General features: G+C 33.8%; 2 protein-coding genes and 1 long non-coding RNA gene across 5 annotated transcripts; 2 read left to right on the plus strand and 1 right to left on the minus strand.

The window, feature by feature from the left end:
- The first annotated feature begins 487 nt into the window (after positions 1–487).
- On the plus strand, positions 488–2,139 carry LOC124175850. Its single transcript, XR_006869254.1, has 2 exons — positions 488–1,170; positions 1,202–2,139. It is a non-coding gene; the product is annotated as an uncharacterized LOC124175850 (long non-coding RNA).
- A 1,239-nt stretch (positions 2,140–3,378) lies between these two features.
- LOC124175835 (suppressor of cytokine signaling 4-like) lies at positions 3,379–12,898 on the minus strand. Of its 3 annotated transcripts, XM_046556422.1 has the most exons (4): positions 12,730–12,898; positions 12,338–12,595; positions 11,797–12,257; positions 3,379–4,334 (listed from the first exon to the last, which is right to left on the minus strand). In XM_046556422.1, the coding sequence occupies exons 1-4, from the start codon at positions 12,751–12,753 to the stop codon at positions 3,971–3,973; spliced, it is 1,107 nt and encodes a 368-aa protein (XP_046412378.1). In that variant the 5' UTR covers positions 12,754–12,898; the 3' UTR covers positions 3,379–3,970. The 3 variants fall into 3 exon arrangements, with proteins under 3 accessions (XP_046412378.1, XP_046412376.1, XP_046412379.1); XM_046556420.1 differs by having other exon boundaries at positions 12,338–12,898; XM_046556423.1 differs by lacking the exon at positions 3,379–4,334 and adding an exon at positions 8,179–8,798 and having other exon boundaries at positions 12,338–12,898.
- A 1,118-nt stretch (positions 12,899–14,016) lies between these two features.
- On the plus strand, positions 14,017–21,546 carry LOC124175822 (G patch domain-containing protein 1 homolog). The gene is made up of 4 exons (XM_046556390.1): positions 14,017–14,240; positions 14,560–14,938; positions 17,002–17,235; positions 18,493–21,546. The coding sequence occupies exons 1-4, from the start codon at positions 14,177–14,179 to the stop codon at positions 21,011–21,013; spliced, it is 3,198 nt and encodes a 1,065-aa protein (XP_046412346.1). The 5' UTR covers positions 14,017–14,176; the 3' UTR covers positions 21,014–21,546.
- Positions 21,547–21,942: the final 396 nt, after the last annotated feature.

Genomic DNA, 21,942 nt, shown 5'->3' on the forward strand with positions numbered 1-21,942 from the left:
ATTTTCAATCAGATTCAACTCAATATAAATTATATCAAATTAAGCATTACGCATACAGTGGTTGTAAAGAAAAATATGCAGGTCTTCAAATTCACCATAAACATAATTTTGCATAAACATTTCATATCCATACCATGGCGTTAAGATTATTTGATTAAGCCTTAACTTTGGTTAATTTGTTTTTGGTTAATTGATTAATCGAAATGACATTTATTGAAGGGCTTAATGCTTGAGCCATTGAAAAAAATATCTAATTGTATGGACTAATTAATCGGAAAAGTAGATCAAATTACGAAAACAATTTAATAATCCAGAACGGCAATTAATTAAATGAACGAACTGATTGATTAATGGAAAATACGATTAACTAAACGGGCCGAATAATCAATTAATCGCATAGACCTAATTCGTATACAATGCTTCAACGTAACCCCAAATATCCGTACAATAGATATTGCAATTGCATTGCGTGTGGCGGATGTTGTACATAAAATATTCTTGGTGAATCCTTAAACTACTTATCTATTTTTATTTGAGAAGTGACAATATTATTTCAAGAACTAGCGTGTTCTTTTATCCGTACATGATACAACTTAACGAGATGGATGAAAAAAAATAACAGGGAAGATAGTCTTTAACGCCGATTTTAATCAGTGTTAATTAATTAATACCATCACAGAGTTTATCGAATTTTCAATATGTTGAGATTCTCAGTAAAACATCATTTTCTTTACATAACTTCGATCAATTTGTAAAAATATATGCAAACTCTCTTTTCTATTCATCTAACTGAAGCACCAAATTCATACCTTCATTATTTGGGCTATTCTAACTACAAGTTAGATATGTACTTATTATTAGTAGGTATCATCTAAGGTAAAAAATCAATTTGCAATAGGATTGTGAATTTTTTGAATTCTCGTACCTATTACGGAAACTTTTTTTTGAATATTCAGTAACCCGTTGGGCATAGAAGCATATATTACAGCGATTGGACTATTATTAATTCATTAAGCAGCTTACGAAAAATATTTTCGACACATGCTATCACGACTAGTAAGGTTCAATTTATCATTTAATTGTTACATTTATTCACACTTCAGTCTTAGATTCCGAAAGAAAACTATGAAACATTTCCACTGAACAGTTATTTTTCAAATTATATATTCGGTCATCAACCATAATTCATTATCATTTTGAGGGATTTTATCCAGTGCTTATTTACAAATTATCTTTCATTTTTTTGCAATCCCATCTGAAGTTTGAAAAAATCTATAGATTATGTGTATTTAACAAAAAAATTAATCAACATTAAAATCCCTGCTTCGAATTCAGGGTAAACAACTCAATAATATGCAAAATAAAAACTTTGATAAGATTTCCTAACCACTTTGTTCACTATGTACAATTGCAATATTATCCGTTCAAGCGTGTCAACCTGCTTTTACGTATCACTTTAATTACTTAATTTTCACGGATGAATTATGCATTATGATTTATGTGTTATATGAGGAGTTGTCGAATTAAAATTATGCTATAATCAATTTATACCGACTACGTAAAATGTCACCTATTATTTTGGCTATTATCAGAGCTTACGCATTTTTGACAGAAAAAGTTACAGCTAGGCCAATAATTATATATGCCGAACACAAGTATCTAAAAAATTGTTTCTTTTACGAAGCAATAGTGTTTGTTTTTTTATCCTGATCCTCGCATGCATCAAAAAAGTTGTTTGGAATTGAATGTAGAATTACGCTATCTATGGAATTTTTACGTTGATAATGTGTAAACTCTAACTATTAATTCAAAATATGTGATCCCGTCTACAACTCTTATCGAGCCAATGAATAAAAAGTACGGGAAAGAGCATGAGTTACAAATTTCGTGATAGGGGTGGAGTCGTATACATCATGCATTGATCAAAGGTAGCGGTTATGTGAAGTCATTTTATGCACATGTGGGCTGTTTCTAATCGTATGTCAACAGAACACACGTACCGGGAAAATACGTGAAAATGTCTGAAGGGCAGTTAAAAATAGAGCAGATCCGTCTGCATTTAGGCAATTCAGAGCACATTTTACCGATCGACATTTATGTTTCACATCGAATTATCAGAGAAAGTGAGGAATTTGGCCATCGTAAAAAACAAAAAATGTCGATGGGTAAAATGTACCATAAATTACGTAAATGCAGGTGGATTTTCCCTGTGTTAAACTACCCATCAGACAGTTTTACGAAATTTCCCGGTATGTATAAAATGATATCACTTCGCCACCATCGTTGTGTATGACGTACACAGCTTCGCCTCCACGCGACTCATGTTGCTTTTTATATTTTAAATTCATTGCATGCAACTTTTCTGTTTTACCGATATATACAGTAGATCGTATTTTCCGCTTTTGCTCTCGTTATTGTTCGCACTGAAATATTTTCAAAATTTAGGAAATTATATAGTTTATAATCGCGTTTCTTGTGTCATTTTAAAAAAGTTTGGCGGAATAATGAAAATGCTTTAAATATATTCGCAGCTGATTTTCACTATTTTGATAATGAGGTATCTCTGTGAAGCAATCCTGAAGATATTGAACTTGATTAACAACATATAAAAAATGATTTTCTGACTGTTATAAGCATAATATTGATAATATAATATCAATTTTTTAAGAAGAAATCCTTACGAAAGGTTTTGGAAACAGACAAGCGATCTTTTAAGATGTGATCTAGAAGGTTAGCAAAAAATTATTCTCAACAACGACTTTTTCGATTTACTTTTTCTTTGTTTGATCCCCTGCCAAGTGCTTTTCACTTTCTAAAACTTGACATGTTTTTCAATATTTTGATTGAGAAAACAAAATTGATCATCCGCAATACAGCTGATGTGAAAAAATAACGTTTGTTTTTAAATTCATTTTATAACACTGCTAATATTTCGTGAATGATTTTGAAAAAAAATTGGTGATACGTGTCAAAAAATAGATATTATTTTAAAATTTCGTCCTCAAAACATGCATTTTTTCAAATCTGAAATGGTATGGTTTTAAATATACGACTGGTTTCAAGCAGGTAAAAATAATTATTTTCATTTTTTTCAAGGGAAACCTGTCCTGAACCACACTACATCAGAACATGAAATTCTGGTTTAGTTTTACGACTTACGATAGTTAGGCCAATTCACTTTTCTGACTAATTTAGTAATTGATACTGAATGTGTCTTGTTCAACCAAATCTACCCCGTGAATATACCAATTTATATGAATATATGTATGTATATGTACATATACTTAGTGATATACATATGTATAATATAATTAAATTAAACTTCAACAAGTGCTTTTTGCAGTACTATTCTTCATACAAAATTATTTCATGCTATTCTGATGTTCATAAAAGTTTATTACAAAAATAAGAAGGTGCAAAAATACGTATAACATACGTCTGGATTCATTCTGTATACAATATATGGAGCATTTCATACAAAAACGGCGACAAGGAGGCCACTTTGAACAGAATGAAACTTGATACGCTTTTGAGTATAAGCGTGTCTGAAATACACCGTACTAGTTAACATCTCTTGCAATTTCCGTTAGTTTGAAACGAAGACACAAAATTTGTCATTGTTATATATTTTAATCCTGCCAGGTTTAATTCAATCACATAGAAACCGAGTTCTGGTGATTACAATTTACTTCTGTAAGATGCGAATCAAACAAACTCAACGCAAAAGTTGACTGAAATTCAACTACGCCCCAACTATGTTTTAGAGTTTAGAATATTATAAATAGAAATGTACTTCATAATCTCGAATCAGATGTATCAACTGTACAATTGGGAAGTAAGTAAACTATTCCACACATCTTATAACCGAGACTTGAGACAGAAACATCTTAAAAAACATCAAGAACCAGGGGAAGAAATGAAATGCCTCACATGGATTCTTGACTCATTTTTGGCGATTATTATTTATAATTTAATAATGAGCCTCCTCGATATATCCTCTAATAGTCTCAGGCAACGGAAGCTTATCGATATTGTCGACCCTAGTGTTTTGCCTAATGACAAAACGGCAGAGGTATTGCAAGCTTCTGACTTGTGTAAATCGACTAACCGGTTTAGTTAATCTAACTGGAAAAGCTGGATGACCAGGATACCTCGGACGGGAGTAACAATACACAGCTGACTGGCTAAAACTCATCGAATGATTGATTAAAGCTACTACAGATGAGAACCGTTCGCACTCTGGATGGTAATACAACGAAAATAAGCCGCCACTGTGTTCAACTCGGGTATGAAGCAGTTTTCCAGATGACTTGAAGCTGAGTGTCAGTAAATACCTACAGAAATGAGGAAAATATTAGTCGTGCTCTTTCAGTATTATTTCACGAAAATTAAATGAAACAAAAAATCAGTATTAAAATCATTCTATGCTTGTGGTTTCAAAAAGATGGTACTGACATATGTAAATAAAGTTTCGATCGATCAAACTTAATGGGGTATATAGAAGCAAATGGCGAAAAAATTGGTGAATTTTGGCAGTTCGTATCTGAACAATCAATTATTTGATTCGATTGGGGTTTATTTTATTCAAAAGTCTATAAATCAAGCTTCATTTACATATTCTTTTTATGTTAGATTCAATTAATAGAAAGCGTTAATATTATCAATTACCTCAACAGTTCACTCGGTGACATGTTTTGCTATGCCTATAATATTTCAAAAACAGCTGAAACAATTTACTTCAATCCAGCAAAACATGTCGCCAAGCGAAATGATAAGATTATTATCAATGTTAATTCTTCATAATAGTTGATTCTTATAAAAAAAAAGATGACAATGTAGCTTGGAGCGATTAAAAAAAGGTTTTTTTCATTCTTACCCCCTCAAATGTAAGTGATTGATGGAAAAAAAAAAATGCTCAAGTGTAACAGGTCGCTTTTTCAATTTTTATTTTATGTATATTTAAAATGGAAATTTTCATTTTTCATTAAAAGTTAAAATACGTGTAAGCTATTAAATATTTCCTAAATTCATGCATAGATCCTTAAAGCTGATTCTCCAAGGTTTCCAAAACTATAATTATAGTTGTCATTAATAGAAAACACATTACAAATGTCTGAAAGCTACTGATTTGTTTTACCGAAAAAGAAAAGCTAGACAACTCATCTATGGGGAGATTTTTCTTCTATCAAACACTAACGTTTGGCAGTGTAAGAGCAAAAACAAAAAACTTTTTTTGAACCACCCTAATGATGCTTGATATACATACTCTTGATTAAGATTCATTTACTTGTCAAGACCTTATCATTGGAGATTTCAGTCAAACTGGATCAATGGAAATTTCAGGTATATCGATACCTAACATACCAAGAAAATTTTCCAAGTACCGGTGCGCATTATATTGCAAAAGTCTCGAAGGAAATTTTTCTTGAGAAAAAAAGTGACAAAATGCAACTGAGCGGTATGCGAATAATGATTGAATTAAATCTTTAAGTATTCGAAACCAATCTTATAGTAATTTGAATGATACCAATACTGTAATTTTCGTCAAATCTCAAATAATTTTGTTCTCTGTTTTGAAAGAACTCACTCGAATGAAAGATGAAACTCAAAAAAATTCTTTCCAAGACAGGAGATTAAATGTAATTTCCATAAAAATATATTGAAATGTATCAAAGTTATACGAATTAATACATAGTTACTAGTACATTTTGATCAAATGCATACTATTTCTGGTCAGATAATAGACAAATTCTCACAACCAAACGTAAAGAATCTGCTGGGAAAAAAGTACGTAAAAACGTGATGTTTACACTTGGAATTTAAAAGAAGATATCGAGCTGATTAAAAACATGAATTGAGGGATGAAATGTAAGATTCAACGCCACAGCACTTTGTTCCGCAACTCTGTTCATGAGGTAAAACTGCCAGCGGAAAGATATATACGAGGGGTTAATCATTCATAGATTAAATATACATCTGATTTCAAGATCATAAAGGTGTCAAAGGGTTTCGAAAGATAACAAAAAATTCTAGAAAATTTCAAGACATTTCAGACGATTTCAAAAGATTAAAAAAACTTCGGACGATTTCAAATACTCGCAAAATTTCAAGAATTTCAAATGATTTCAATGGATTTCAAAAGATTTTGACAGATTTAGAGAGATCACAAACGACTTCATGAGATTTCTAAGGGTCTCAAAGGATTGCAAGTGATTTCAAGAGATTTCTAATGATTTTAGGATATTTCAGAAGATTTCAATAATTACAAAAAATGTCCAGAATTTCAAAGGATTTTATAAAATTTCAAGAGACTCCAGAAGAGTTCTAAGGATTTCAAAGGACAGTAAATGATTTCAAGAAATTTTTAACGATTTCAAAGACTACAAAATATTTCATAGGATTTTAAAGATTTCAAGATACTTCACAGGATGCTCGGAAAGGTGTACACCAGATTTCAGGAGTGATTAAACCCTCGGATATATATATATAAATTCATTATATATATACATACATATATATATATATATATGTATGGGTACGTTCAATACTTCTCGACCGCAGCCTGCGGGCTTGGGTCAGCGATTCGGCTGCTGATTTTTTTCAAGAAAGTAGGTTATAAAAAAAGACGATTCTCCAAATTTCAGCTTAATATAAGAAAATCTGGTGGCTATAGAAATGTTTGAAGTTTTTAATAATTCAATTTTTTAGTTATTTTCACGATTTTTTCATGGGAGCTCTACGGGACTTGAAGACTCGAATCAAACGGCATTCCCCTTCTCTGACTTTATATTTTTAAGAGAAAAATAGTTTTTTACTCCGAAGCAAAATCTAGTTTAATTAGGACCCTTTTCATGAACTACTATTTTAGCAAAATTTCGCATAACTTTGAAACGCTGCCAAGTCAAGAATTTTCCAAGTAGACGGCTCAAATTTTTCGTCTAGGTATACTTTATCACTACCTACACGAATTATTATTAATTACCACGTTCCTTTTTATATACGGCCTCGCAAAACCAACTGATTTCTGAAAAATCGCTGTTTTCAGATAGCTGTAACTTTTTTCTATCAACTCGAAATTGCTTGAAATTTTCAAAATGTTCAAGTTTCCCACATAATATTTCGTATTTCATGGCATTATCAACTATATAACAAGTATTGAGTATGACTTCATGGGACACAAAGAAACAAATATTCAATTTGAAATCAATAATTACAATACAAATGATAAATAAAAATATTTTATACGACTATAAATATCCTATTCTCGCAGTCAATGAGTTTTTTTTTTTAAGGCGATACAAATTATAGGGATGTAAGCCATATTTTTATAACATTACTTCAGTATGTAGTTTTGCAAGCTATTAATTTTTTTTTTATTTAGGTTAATAATCGACAAGTGTAAATTTTCCACGCGCAATTCAAGAAGTCGTTGATAATGCCATGAAATACGAAATATTATGTGGGAAACTTGAACATTTTGAAAATTCACAGCTCGTTAACAACTTCGACTCCTAGCTGGAAATTTTCAGCGTTGTTTGGGGATAGAATGAAGTATATTCCCTGAAAATTTGAAGCGATTTCGAGTTAATAGAAGAAAGTTACAGCTATCTGAAAACAGCGATTTTTCAGAAATCAGTTGGTTTTGCGAGGCCGTATATAAAAAGGAACGTGGTAATTAATAATAGTTCGTGTAGGTAGTGATAAAGTATACCTAGACGAAAAATTTGAGCCGTCTACTTGGAAAATTCTTGACTTGGTAGCGTTTCAAAGTTATGCGAAATTTTGCTAAAATAGTAGTTCATGAAAAGGGTCCTAATTAAACTAGATTTTGTTTCGGAGTAAAAAAACTATTTTTTTCTTAAAAATACAAGGTCAGAGAAGGGGAATGCCGTTTGATTCGAGTCTTTAAGTCCCGTAGAGCTCCCATGAAAAAATCGTGAAAATAACTAAAAATTGAATTATTAAAAACTTCAAACATTTCTATAGTCACCAGATTTTCTTATATTAAGCTGAAATTTGGAGAATCGTCTTTTTTTATAACCTACTTTCTTGAAAAAAATCAGCAGCCGAATCGCTGACCCAAGCCCGCAGGCTGCGGTCGAATGGTATTGAACGTACCCACATACATATAGGTGATTTCGTAGGCCATGTAAATCTGGACATTTTTCGTGAAACAAAGTACGTAACGCATATCCATTCAAATTAACCCAACATTTGGGTAAATCAAATTACCATTCAGATAATCGACAATTTATATAATTTATGTTCTACTGTATACATTGATTTGAAGATATCATTTGTCTGTTGCCATATTTCAAACAAGATGTTTCCACCAGCACATGCAGTAATATCAAATGATTATAATTAATCACTATTATAATTCTGAATCATAATGATAAAATATTAAACAAAAATAATGACGTCTAATTTTGCAGTGTAGGTTGTTACTAAATAGTACTATTTAGTAGCTAATTAGTAATAGTTACTAATTTGTTGCTCATACCCGAATTTTATGACTAGCTTTACGCCAAAATAAGATAACAGATAAAGCACTAGATTTTGATCAGTTTGAAATTCGTAACAATAACATAAACAAGTAATTTTAGCAAACAGCTGATTTTTTCTTAAATGCCAAACTAAATTTCTTGTAATAAAGATAATGCAATACAGTTTCACACTCATAATTCTCAAATATTATGAGCTTTTCATGGATTTAATACAATCTTGATTACTGCGTTTGCTGCTTGCTTTCAATTGATGTTAGCATATCAGTCGCTACTTCTGGCTGCTAGATTCAGCTTTATAGTAGAATGGCAAAAATTGTGTGAAAAATTAAGACTAATACTTGGGATGACTCGGCCAGAATGTTTAAATTAAAGATTAGTCAAAGAGAAAAAACTGTTTGAAAAATCTTCAACGGTGTTAGTTGTTCTATTAATAGTCAACTTTAATGAAAGAACGTCTCTCGTATATACAGTAGCGCTCAGAAGTATTTTGACAAAGATAGTAATTGGATTTTTAGATACAAATATAAAATAAAAGATAAATGATATTTTTTATTGAAGGAAATTCGATGTTCTACATAATTGTTCAAGTTTAACTCTCCTTCGTTAAAAAATAATGTTAAAATAAAGAAAAATAAGAAGAAGCACGGGTCAAAATAATAATGAATTTCATATTATCAAAATACTTTCGAGCGCTACTGTATCTAATAAAAATGAATTCAAGAAAATTCGAATACAGTGAAACTTGTCTTAACGGACACTTTTTTATGATGCACAGTCTAAAAATCTCCAGCAAAATGATATGGGCTTGAACGAAAAATATATTTCTTGACAACGGACATATATTACTGAGGAAGTTTTTTTCAAAAAAAAAATAAAAACCTAGCAATGGCGGACACATTTTCAAAATCTCAATGTTTGAACAACTGTCACGCCAGCGCAAACATTATAGATTTTTTTAAGTCGTTATAGATACATATAACAAACAGAGATGTGTATAATATATATAATATGAAATCAATTTGTTTTTCAGTTTGTTTTAGATGGATTCAGAATAGATGATTAAAAAAATGTCAGTTGTCAGTTTGCCATATCAAATATATTCTGTGTATATGACCTCGTACATAACGTTCTGCCATTTTTCAAATGTATTAAGTACTCTAGCGGAATAATAATTATTTAGAATATAGGTATGTATGTATGCATGAGTTAATGAAATATAAAACTCGATACATTTGAGTAACAAAATAGAATATTTCTTTGATTAACAAACACTTATTAATAACGAACAATATTTGCATCTCCAAAAGGGCCCACCATTGGAATGATTCACTGTAATATCAGCTTGGATATTAATTGTCTGAATAAACGTTTTATACTTATAAGGGTAAAGTTAGTAATGTTATTGTGACCAGTTCAAGAAAAATCGTTATTTCACTACTTTAAGATTGTCCGAAATTTAACCAAATCACACTTAGAAATAGATCTGTGAAAGTACGCTACAGAAATTGTTTATCAGCGATTAGATATGCACACTATAATTACACCGTTATGTAAAATTTCTTGAACGTTTTTCAAACAATTTATGGGAATTTTATCATTGAACGAAATGAGCTCAAAAATATCTAAGGTCTAGTAACTAAACATAGTTGAAGTTAGTATTCTTGAAAGTGTCAGAACGTTGAGAAAATATATTTAAAATTGGCATAATTAAATTTTTTTTGAATTCATATTATGTCTCATGTTTGGAAAACTTGTTTCCAATTATTCTAAAATTGAAAAGCAATGATCTTTCCCAACGTTTCATTGCTTTGACGTACAATAATAATTTCGACCACGTTTATAACTTGAACTCTGATGTTTTTGAGTCCATTTCGCTCGCTGACAACAGCCCTACAAATCTTCTGAAAAACATTCAAGAAATTTGACATTTCTGTGTAGTTATAATGTAGAAGTCACTGATGAAAATTTTTTGCATCGTACGTTCGCAAATTTATTTTTATACATTTGGGACATAACTTTTTGTAAACATGTTTCCAAGCAATCTCTGGAGCTATGGTGGCCAAATGAGGTCAAGGCAAAAAGCTCAATCAGATAAAAAAAACACCAGAATTCAAGCATTCTGAACGTATTGACTAAAAAACAAATTTCTCAAATCGCCAATATCGTGGCAGAAATTGCTTTTGAAACGTTCCAAAACCATTTAATTTCTGTAAAGAAAATTAATTTCAGTAGCTTTGTGGGGAGAGTTTCATACTTCTTCAAAATTTCTGAAAAGTTTTTCCACTCGTAGTTTTATTGAAACATCTTTTACAGATATATTCTGATTTTTTCGGATACATGTCATAATTAATTTTCACGGTTTCTTCAACATTTCTAACTTTTAACAGATTTACATGCTTTTTAATGTACAGGGTGTCTATAAGGAAATGGTCATATTTTTTGCATCTGATAGTAAATAAAATTCTGAGACGAAAAGTCCTCTGCCATTTTTGCATCTGACCCATAGATGATTAGTTATTAATGAAAATAAGTAGCCAATCAGATGCATGCTATAGCGGTAAGAAGACGGAAGGGCAGAGGACTTTTTGTCTCAGAATTTTATTTCCCATCAAATGCAAAAAATCCGACCATTTCTTTACAGATACCCTGTAGAAAGAATTTAACTGGAGAACTATGAGTTTCTTTTGGAAATTGGACCAATTTTTACTACAACTTTGTCAGAAATAGCCAGAACGACAAAAACATTTTTTAGATATTCAGTAAAAAAAAGGCAGTTTGGAAAGAATTTGAGTTGTTTTCGGAAATTCATTCAGTTTTTACTTCGAACTCAACTCAGTCAAAAAATATTAAAAATTCAAAAACTCGGAGTTTTTTCAGACTCGCAACTGAAGAAGCAGATCCACAAGAATATAAGTTTTTTGCCTAGGCTCTTTAGAATTTTTTGAAACCTCGCAGATAGTATTCTCATAAGAATCCATACTTTTTCAGAAATAATACTAAATTTTTCTCAAAACTGTCCAAAAACATGGTAAACTTCTGAAAATTTATAGATGAAAGTATGAGAAATTTCTGAGAAATTAGCTTGTATCATTTAATCAGCTCAGAATCATTTCTAGTACATAGTAGGAATGTTGCTTTATGTTTCAGTATTGGCACAAATAACATACCCTGAAGATTTTTGAAATAATCTTTTCTCTTTGCTGAATTTTGACTTTGACGATCTGGCAAATTCATTCCCAAAGTACTTGAATCTCGATATAATGTGTCAAAATTTTTTGCCTACACTTACTTGTCTGCAGATGAATCCCGAACCAAAAATGCCCCATCTGGCTCATTGGTCAGCTTGGAATCTGCTTCGTCCCTTGAAATTGGTCCCCAGTACCATCCATACTTACTGAGCCTTAGCAACTCTTCGGTCAAATTAAACTTTTTCTCATTTTTGCCTTCGATGTCTAAGCTCACATCTCCAGAGTTTGCAGAGCAGCTGGCTTGAGGTTCCGCCGTATTGCCGATTGCAGAAGAAATGTACTCGGGTTCTTCTTGAAGTCTGTCTTCTCCATCAATCGAATCACTCTGCGACTGGTTTGGCGTACCATTTAAGTAACCATTCGCTTCATTTGTCAAATTGTGCACGACATTTGAAAGTGAGTTCTTCTTTTCATTAAAGAATATAATTGGCAGCTGACTTTGAGTGACATTTAAAGTGCTGTTCAAACCATAGGATGGACTGGATGGCTCGATAGCTTTGATCTGAGATGAGAAAAGGTGAATGTAAGCAAAGGTGTAAATACAGCACAGTGTAATCTACAAGTTTGGTTATCACTTCGTACCTTCTGCTTGGATTTACAAAATGTCAAATCTCTAATGTGGAGCCGTTTTTTTAACCTTCTAAACAGTCCGGACGTGTTGTCGTTAATAATTTCTTTGTACTCCATGTCCTGATAAGATTGAATAGGCCTAGAGTGAGCGGAGAACTTTACTCTTTCCGCACGTAAATCGTCATTCGGAATGTTGCGACATTCAATCCGTTCCAAGTTCTTTTCATTCTCAAGTGACGCAATTTCAACGCAGCCCGAGTGCTCCGATTTCTTTTGAAAAGCATTCCTCAGGTAAGTCAAACTCATCATTCGTATTTTCTTTTTTTCATCACAGACAGTGCTCCCGCTGGCAGCCATCGTGGGAACTTAAACCAACGGCTAATCCGAGCTTAGAGATTACTCACGATTGCAATTATTTCATTTGTCATTGACTGAGCATCGTTTGATGCTATTTCTTCGTTCTGACCATCATTGCGACACCTACTCTCATTTTTGTTTGGGAGTCGCACTTAAAAGTGAGAACAGATGAGCCGCAGATTGTCCTTTGAACAACTCGGAAGTTTCAGCGTACTACTCGTGGTCACGGTAGAAAACAAAAAAACATTGGAAACTTGGAGATGCGTTCCCAAATTAGTTAACATCGCTACAAACTCCCTAGGACGAAGGTAGAGCTGTCCACGAACTCAACAGCACATAAGAGGTAAAAGATTGTTGACAGCACTGCGAGCTATTATGGGAACCATCGGAACGTACGTACACCACGTACACTAATGGTGCTGTCTCATGCACGGTCTTAAGACGTATTGACACGGTGCTAGAAATCGGACCGATTTCTCGGCCCGAGAAAAAGTTACCAGAACTCGTATCGTGTATACAGCAAACTCGGACGTAAATCGTGTACCGTTTATATTTGGCTACTTGTGCGCATCCTTTTGCCAACTTGCTGTACTATTTATCTGGTAACATTGGCTGTGCAGTCTATCTCTATGACTCTATGAGCCCTGGTCCACAGTTCTACATATCGTGTATGCAGGCGTGATGTACCATAAGCCGTAGTCACTGACTTAACCGTAGTATTACTTTATGGTGCTCTGGTCACTGCTTCCAGGAAGACTAGAGTAAAGGAGTGGACACAGCGTGCTTCAGAAATGAACACGAAATCCCGGCCTAAAACGGCGGCGCTGCCGATCAAATAGATCGTAGTCATATATATATATACTTAGATCAGGCACATTGTGACTACTTATTTCCTAACCTCAATGTGGCAAATGTCGTGCAGTGTTTATGTTTATATATGTAAAACTTTTTGTTATTAATGTGTAGTGTTAATTAATTTATTATGTTTATTAAAATGGGTGTATCAAATTTCGTTAAAAAACAATAAGCTGAAAGATTAGGAATCTGTAAGCTATCATTTTCGCGTAATGAATCGAGAGAAGCTCAGGACAATTTTGTCCCCTCATTTTATGAAAAAAAAGTTTTGACGATTCTTGAAATAGTCTCCTTAACCTCCAATATACTATCATTTAGGTGCGTCACTTTTCATTCTACTGCGCAAGCGCGGGTCGGTTACTTTCATCGTGCGACTAATTTTATTACTATATTTACGATGTCTTCGACCCATGCGATGCTAGTGGCAGAGCGGAGAACTAATTGAAGGACGGGTTTTTGAGGACGCCGTTACTACTTATTCTCTTATGCTGTGTCCACTCCTTTAGTCTCTCTCCCTGACTGCTTCGCTTGAGAATAATATAACCTGCAATTCAGCAAACGCAGTATAGTAATGGTGCTTGATAAAACGTAGTATTATCGAACTTAAACTTAGCTTTGGTTCATTAAATATTCAGCGCAATGCTCGATTCAGATGATGAGAATTATGTTATATTCGGAACGCCTCTAGATCCTTTGGATGAAGGTGCGTTACTACTCTATTCCGATATTTTAGTTGGGAGTTGCGGGGCATTGCTATTGATTGAATTGATCACTCGGCAATTTCAAACAATAATTTTTTCTACTGCGGTAAACGAACAATTGTTTCGTATTTTTATTAATTATCGTTAACCTTATTCTAGAACATGAAATTATCAAAAAATCCTGTTTTGTTTATTCACACATTTAGAGAGAGACTGAGTTATTAAAATCATCATTCAAATGTTGTTTTCATTCAATGTTTAAAATATAGACAAACTCGTGAAAGCTGTTGAACTTTCACATGATGAAATCTCTTTCCACAGATAATTTCCCAAGAAAAAAACCTATGACAATAGAGGATCAATATGCATGCGATGAACAAGGAAGAAGGAGGTTTCATGGGGCATTTACTGGTGGATTCTCTGCTGGATATTTTAATACCGTGGGAACACGTGACGGCTGGAGACCACAACAATTTAAATCATCTCGAAGCAGCAAAGCTGAGAGCAAAGCTCAAAGACCCCAAGATTTTATGGATGACGAAGACATGGGGCAATTCGGAATTGCGCCAACTGCTATCCGGACAACTGACGACTACGCTGATCATGAGAATAAAGGAACCAAAAGAGAAAGAACTAAATTCTCTGGGGATGGACCAATTCCCGGAACTCCAGTGTTACAGGAGATCCTGAAACCTGTTAAGTAAGCATGGAAGTGTTCACAAAAAATCTTGGATTGTAATGATCTGTGGATGTTCATTTGCTTTACCAAGTTTTGCAGTTCGTGATTCTGGAAGTACTACTGATAGTCCAGATTGCTATTCGTCAATCTTTCTCAGTATTACATTTTATACTCTGTTTAACGAGAGAATAGACTTGTTGCGCGCATTAGCAAGTGAGTTGGGGAAAGAGTGAAGAGAGAGTGGGTAGTGCGTAGTGTGCTGCCCAGTATTGTATACGCTCCTGGTGAGCTAGCCAGAACCGCTTCCGGCATGGAGGGGGCTGCATGGCCTTCCCTGGATGGAGAACTAACTGAAACCGACGAGTTTTTTTGCGATCCTAAGTCTATTCTCACGTTGGATGGAATATATCTATAAAAAAACCTCGAGAAGTAATTTGATGGGCAATGATTTTAAGTGACGATGGACGTCGGTTTGCCAAAAATCGATCATTAATAAGTGACTTAAGCAATATTCGTTCATTAAGTATTTATGAAAATATGACTATCGTGAGCAACAAAGATTTATTTGGAGAAGAACAAAATCAGAAAATACTGAAATTGTAGGTAACATTTTCAATATCAATGCTTCATTTCCTGAAAAAACAAAATGATACTTTATTTTATCACACCATTTGAGAAAATGATCAAAATTTCGTCAACTTCAAGGGCCGAAAATCGTATGAATGCACGGAAAAAATTACTTTATGTGGTTATAATCGTATTCCTTGACCTCAAAAATACTTGAACCCACGCTTTCAAAACTACATATTCACCTGAGACACAAAAAACATTGAATTACTTTATGACGCCATTTCGCGAATGTTGGCACTTATGCCATGGGCGCGCTTGACGCTACTATGATGCCTTGGCACTTAAGTAATTATAAAAGAATTGTGTCTCATCTCCATCGAATAGTTCATTTCACTTCCAAAGTTCATTTTAATAGATTCAGTCGTTTGTTCGAAATTCAGGGTAATAAGTATTTATTTGTTTAATCTATTACTATTGAATAGTATAAAGGACTTACAGTATCATTAATTACAATTTCTTTTGGGGTTGAAGTATACATACAATCAGTCAAATAGCCTTGCTTAAGTAACTAGTTACCGGGTTCTCCAAGAAACAATGAGAATCAAACTTATGTTTCTTGGTTTTCTCATTAGACAGGACATTTGATAATCATATGTAAAAGATCGTTGTAATCTAATTTGGGCAATGATCATTATACATTTAACATGGACATTTTAAGTTTAAATGTTATTGACTTTCTGCAATCGGTGATAATTCTGGATATATGATGACTGTTATTGCCTATATTTTGGGACATCCAGATCATGAAAATATTTTTTCAACTTAGTGTGCGAAAAGCGATTCATGGATTGGACGTGCAGTATAAGAAGTAATTTATTTCGCTCACTGCGTGTGCAAAATAACTCTTTCCCGCACCGAGGGTGCGAAGTAATTACTTCACGCACTGAATGTACGAAATGATTTACCTCGTACACTGTTGATAGCAAATTTGGTACACTAATTGAAAAAAAATAGTATACGATATGTATGCATGTATGTGTATCGTTATGTATTATTTTGAACATATCGTATAGCAGTAGTTTATTTTCCTTCATAGTTCTGGACGTTAGCTCATCTCAAATTGTAGATCTACCTACAGTCTCAAAGAAGATTTCTTTATTAGTTGAATCTAATTGTATTTTATAGTTATATTGGCAACTTATAGAGCTTTGATTGAGTAGGCATATTTTGGGATATCACATACTTGTCTTGATTTTTCATCCAACTTTCATTCAAATTTATGCTGCCGTATTCCTGGAATTCGGTGCGCAATAATTTGAGTGGACATGCGCACAAGCGCACACACAAATACATGATACATGTTGGAAAATGTTGGAAAACGGTTGTGTGAGTGAAAAAGCGTGTTTCCAAGTCAAGGAGAATTGTTTTTGAAGTGACATTTTTCACAATGAAGTATACAATGCGCGCTTCGTTTTAGAAACGTGATAAAAAAATGCGTATCTTTCTACTTTTAGAGACACAGTTGGCGTTAAATTGCTGAAGCAAATGGGTTGGAAACCCGGCCAGGGTGTTGGTCCTCGTTTGTCAGAGAAAGAGAAAACCAAGATCAAACAGCGCAATGACAAAACTAGGCTACACGGGTGCTCATTACCTCCTACACAAGAACAGGCAATGGAAACTGATTCTGGTGGGTCGGATGACGAAGATAGTAACATCACTTTTGCCCCTGATGACTATGAGCCATTCAGGTAAAATATTAAACTAAGAAAATATAATAAATAAAGATCAGGGTTACAATTCGAACTTTTTCGAGTCGTATTGTTGTACCAAGTAGGTTATCGGTTTTTATGACTATATTTAAATATAATTTTATAAACTTGGGTTTATTACAATGAATTACATATGACATCAAACATAATTGAAGGTAAGGTCTAGCAATCGGAAGCTAAGATATTGATGGAATTTAATAATTTTAATTGGATCAACAGGGTTCGTACGCACAGGGAAAACCTGAAAAACCGGGAAAACTCAGGGAATTTCGAAAATAAGACTGGAATTTTAAGTTTCTTGAAGAAATAAACTCGTTCTTATACGTACATTACTTGATATCAAACCTCGTTTCGTTTTTTTCTTACTGAAAACGCTGGCTGTTGTTTGTAAATTAGTAGTCGGACAGTAAATTAATTACTAGGTAATATTGAAGGTATTAGTATTAATATGCAAAAAAATTATCATTAATCAGCGGCATATTTCTTGGAAGGTTACTAAAAAGAATTCTATTTTCAGGCCGGAACCCCTGGAAAAGTCGGGGAATTTCGGGTTCCAAAAAGCGTACGAACCCTGATCAATAATGTCGTTAGTAATTTTGTTACTGAAATACCTGCACTGAAATTGTGTAGATTGCAAAGAGTCTTAAACTTAACTTTTATATCATGTATCTATCTTATATTAGATTTGCATTCCAATTTTATCTGATTCTATGCAGTTATTTTGTTGTTTTGAATTTTGGCCATGGGAAATTCTGAAAAATGATAGAAAACTTGAGGAATTTTTGAAGTAATAATTAAAACATGCTCAAAAAATCTTGAACCAAAATTACATAATAATTGAAACACAGTTGTATTGTTACGATTAATTTTGTTTTTATGTTCAGATGTTTGTCATTTTGTAATCGGAGATGTGATTTCAAAAGTTGCACTGCATATTGCTTGTGAAGACTCAATTTTCCCACTGGATTTTATCTGATTGAGCGAAGTTTTTTTCAAATTTAGAAACTTGAAACAAATGCTTTTTTGTTCAGGTGACACCCTTTGCTAGTTTCAAATTATTTCTTTCCTGTCATCTTCTAATCATTATTATAATGGAATGTCGGTCACCAAATATATGCTAACTATTCGAAAATTTCATCACAAATATCCTGGAATTTGAAAAAAGAAGCATAATTCAATGCTCTGAGGACTGTGATCACCTTATCTAAGTGTTTAACAAAAAAAATTTTTAAACAGATGTAACCCGAAGGACAATTTCTTTGGTATTGGCTACACCGGACTTGAGAAACGATCGATACTGTCACAGCATATCAGTCTATTTGAACCATCTTCTTTTCAACTGCAAGAAAAAAATAAGAAATTGTCTATACGTGGTCAAGCTTTTGGAGTTGGTGCATTTGAAGTAGAAGATGAGGACATATATTCTAAAGAAGACATGTCTCAGTACGATTTCAGCTTGGAGCCAAAGAACCGGCAGAAATCGAGGTGGACGCACGAAACGCCTACGACGTCTCAAACTAAATGTATTGAGGGATTTGTACCTGCAAAAAGTCGTTTTGAAGCTAGAAAAACGTTCAAGGTACCAGAGCCACCAAAAGACTTCAAACCTGTGCATATAATTAGGAAAAGCAGATTCGAACCGTCTATTCAATCAACAAGCCTGGAAAATGCGAGGCGCAAAGGCCTTGGTCGACACGATTTAAGGGCAGAGGATAGGGCTAGAATAATCAATGACCCAAATCCCATTGCGTTAGTTTTATCCAGCAAAGTCGAAAGTGGGTCCGCAAATGAAAAAAACCTTTCAAACAGTTCCTTGCTTTCTTGCGGAGTTGATAAGCAACTAATTCAACCTGTCTCAGAGTTCGCTCAGAATGAGAAACGTTCCAATCAAGAACAATCGCGAAGAAAACCCTCTGTAATTTCAAACATAATTACAAAAACGTTGAACCTGCATGGCAAGGAACAAGTGGCCCAAAATCTTGAACGACCTGCGAATAACGTCGGAATTAATCACAGAGATACAAAACTGGGCGATGCAGTTTCAACCACAGCAAAGAAAAATTCTTGGCTGGAGATGTTGAATGCCAAAAGTTTTGTCAAGGGTGGTACTGAAAATTTGACTCTAATTAAAGAACCGAATATAAAATATGGCAAGGATGCTCAAGTCGAAAAACTCTTGACGAACCTCAGAAATGAAGTGGAGGACAAACAAACATCAGCTGATTCTAAGAGCTCGGTCTTCAAGCCATTTGCTGGAGATCTCGATAAGCAGAAGCGTTACGAAAAGTTTTTAGAGTTTTTGAAAGAAGGAGAAAAGAACAGACTGACTGATATACAACCATTGTCGATGACCGAATGGGAGAGAGACCATGAAAGAGTGGAATTTGATCAAGCTGCGCGAATTTTTAAACCATTGACAGGAAGCATGAGCGATAGATTTGTGAGCGGAAAGCATCAGGATGGTTTAAATCCATTGGTCGCAGTGGACTTAGGCAAAGATACCGACGTTCAGCTCAGAGAGATGGCTGCAAAAAAGATGTTTGGAAAATTGACGAGGCAAAGAACTGAGTGGCGGCCTGCAAGCATTCTTTGCAAAAGGTTCAACATAGCTGAGCCTGCAACTGGTTGCGCCAAACCGGAAACGGAGAAAAAAAGCACGTTTTCCATTTTCGACTATCTGGAAGAATCGTTGCACAATAGTTCGACATTTCAAAGCGTAAGTGACGTTGCTGGTAAGATAAAATCGGAGAATCTCAGCAGCGGATCTAATTTAGAAGATTCTAGAACAGGCTGTCTAGAATCGTATCAATCTGTGAAATCTATGAACAATTCCGCTATGGTTGTGTGTGATAATATGGACAAGAATAAAACTTCGGCAAAGGAACGCAACTTCGAAGCTAAATACGAGCGAATTTTTGGCAGAAATGTAAATCGTTCTGCAGTAGTTGGCCAAGATAACAGCATCGATCTTTCTTTGAATGTGCAGAGTGTTGAGCAACCTGCGGTATGTTTGCCGTGCATTGAATCAAACTCAGATTTTGACCAAGATAGAAATTTTGCAGGATCATCTAGTTCATCTGAAAGAATGGGTCAGGTTATTAATGTCGTAGATAAAGATACGGAGAAGAAGGATCTTTTCAAGGCAATTTTTGTAAGCAGCAGCGACGATTCAGATTCCGAGAGAGAAGAAGAACCGGATGACGAGAAGTTCAAGTCAGTTCTGATCGGCAAGAATCCTGGGGAGTTGAATGTGCAGAGAAATACGTCACCTCCTAGAGGAATATTCGCTAATTTGGATTTAGACAGCTTAAATGACGTGGGCATGAAAAATAAGAAGGTTAATTTCATTGAACATAAAAGTTCAACTATCGTTTGCAGAGGTGAGATGTCTGGAGCTTCGTGTCTTAATCAAAGCAGCAGTAACTCTGATAATACGACTACAGAAAATATGACGAACTGCGAAACTTCTGCTGAGGGGACAGCAGAGTTAAGTTCTAAAATACTCCCAGATATGTATGGCCCAGTTCTTCCGGCTAGGCCACGAAAAAATTTGAATGATGTCCAGTCAGATACAAACAGTCAAGTGCTGATTCCAAAACATATATTCAAAAGTGTTGTAGTTCCGGTAACAAAACCTGCGATTGTTGAACAAGGTGAATGGATTGAAAAGAAGAAAAGTAAAAAATCCAAAAAAGATAAAAAAAAACACAAGCACAAAGAACACAAAAAGCATAAACATAAAAAAAAAAAATCGTAATATATCAATAACTTTGTGGATATTCAAAACTCATGTGTTATATTTATTTTTGTTAAATAAACTGTGGCCTAGAGCACGTTGAGTGTTACAGGTCCTCTAGTATACTATTATATCTCAAAAAGTTCTAGAAGGATGTATGCAGAAAATGATCTATTCTTTGTCAGTTGATGATGACGTATTTTTTTTGAAACAATAATCTTACGGAAAGCAAATTTTTCACTAAAATCGAGTTCTTGTTTCATGGAAAACCATAAAAAAGTAAATTTTTTAAATATATTTGACAAGGAAAACCAACAATTTTCGGGAATTTTTTGTATAACGGAAAGCTGAAATTTCTTGGAATTTGCTGACTTTGAAAGTTTATCTGGCAATTGTTTCCTCAAGTATACTTTTTAAAAATATTTGGCATTAGCCGAAAAAAAATTCCCTAGTTTTCTATTCTGTGAAAAACGCGTAAAAAATACCAAAAATGATCAAAACTGTTACTGCAGCCTAATCTGTAGTTTGTTAATAAAAAAATTTGTGTCAAAGAATTTCGTTTTCACATTCCAGGTAACACTCCGTAAAAACTTGCATAAAAACTGTAAAATGGGGTGTTCAAAGAATTATTTGAAATTGTCGGATTTACTTTGAAAATTCGTAATTTATATATTGAATGAATTTTCCCGAGTTGAACTATTCGACCCAAAAGTCAATGTAAAACCGGCTACGGAAGTATGAAGAAATTTGAATTTTTTCCTTAAACTCATATGTAATCCGTATAAGGTACTTTATTGTTTTTGAAGTATTTCGAAAAACTTTTATTTTTTCTGAAAATTTCCTACACCATTTTCGAATTTTTCATCATATTTTTTGTTTAGTCTTGTCAACTCAGAACATTTTTTCGTGAAGTAAGAATGAAAAAGTTTTACGAGGGGTTCTTTTTCCGA

The sequence above is a fragment of the Neodiprion fabricii genome, chromosome 2, assembly GCF_021155785.1.
Source record: "Neodiprion fabricii isolate iyNeoFabr1 chromosome 2, iyNeoFabr1.1, whole genome shotgun sequence".
NCBI lineage: Eukaryota > Metazoa > Arthropoda > Insecta > Hymenoptera > Diprionidae > Neodiprion > Neodiprion fabricii.

What these genes read in the sequence shown, in the direction of transcription:
- LOC124175835 (XM_046556420.1), bottom strand. Translation starts at nt 12,682, where the DNA reads ATGGCTGCCAGCGGGAGCACTGTCTGTGATGAAAAAAAGAAAATACGA. An exon ending in TTTGTAAATCCAAGCAGAAG is followed by an intron (nt 12,258 to 12,337) that starts GTACGAAGTGAT and finishes TTCTCATCTCAG; the next exon opens with ATCAAAGCTATCGAGCCATC. An exon ending in CGGGATTCATCTGCAGACAA is followed by an intron (nt 4,335 to 11,796) that starts GTAAGTGTAGGC and finishes TCATTTCTGTAG; the next exon opens with GTATTTACTGACACTCAGCT.
- LOC124175822 (XM_046556390.1), top strand. Translation starts at nt 14,177, where the DNA reads ATGCTCGATTCAGATGATGAGAATTATGTTATATTCGGAACGCCTCTA. An exon ending in GAGATCCTGAAACCTGTTAA is followed by an intron (nt 14,939 to 17,001) that starts GTAAGCATGGAA and finishes TTCTACTTTTAG; the next exon opens with AGACACAGTTGGCGTTAAAT. An exon ending in GATGACTATGAGCCATTCAG is followed by an intron (nt 17,236 to 18,492) that starts GTAAAATATTAA and finishes ATTTTTAAACAG; the next exon opens with ATGTAACCCGAAGGACAATT.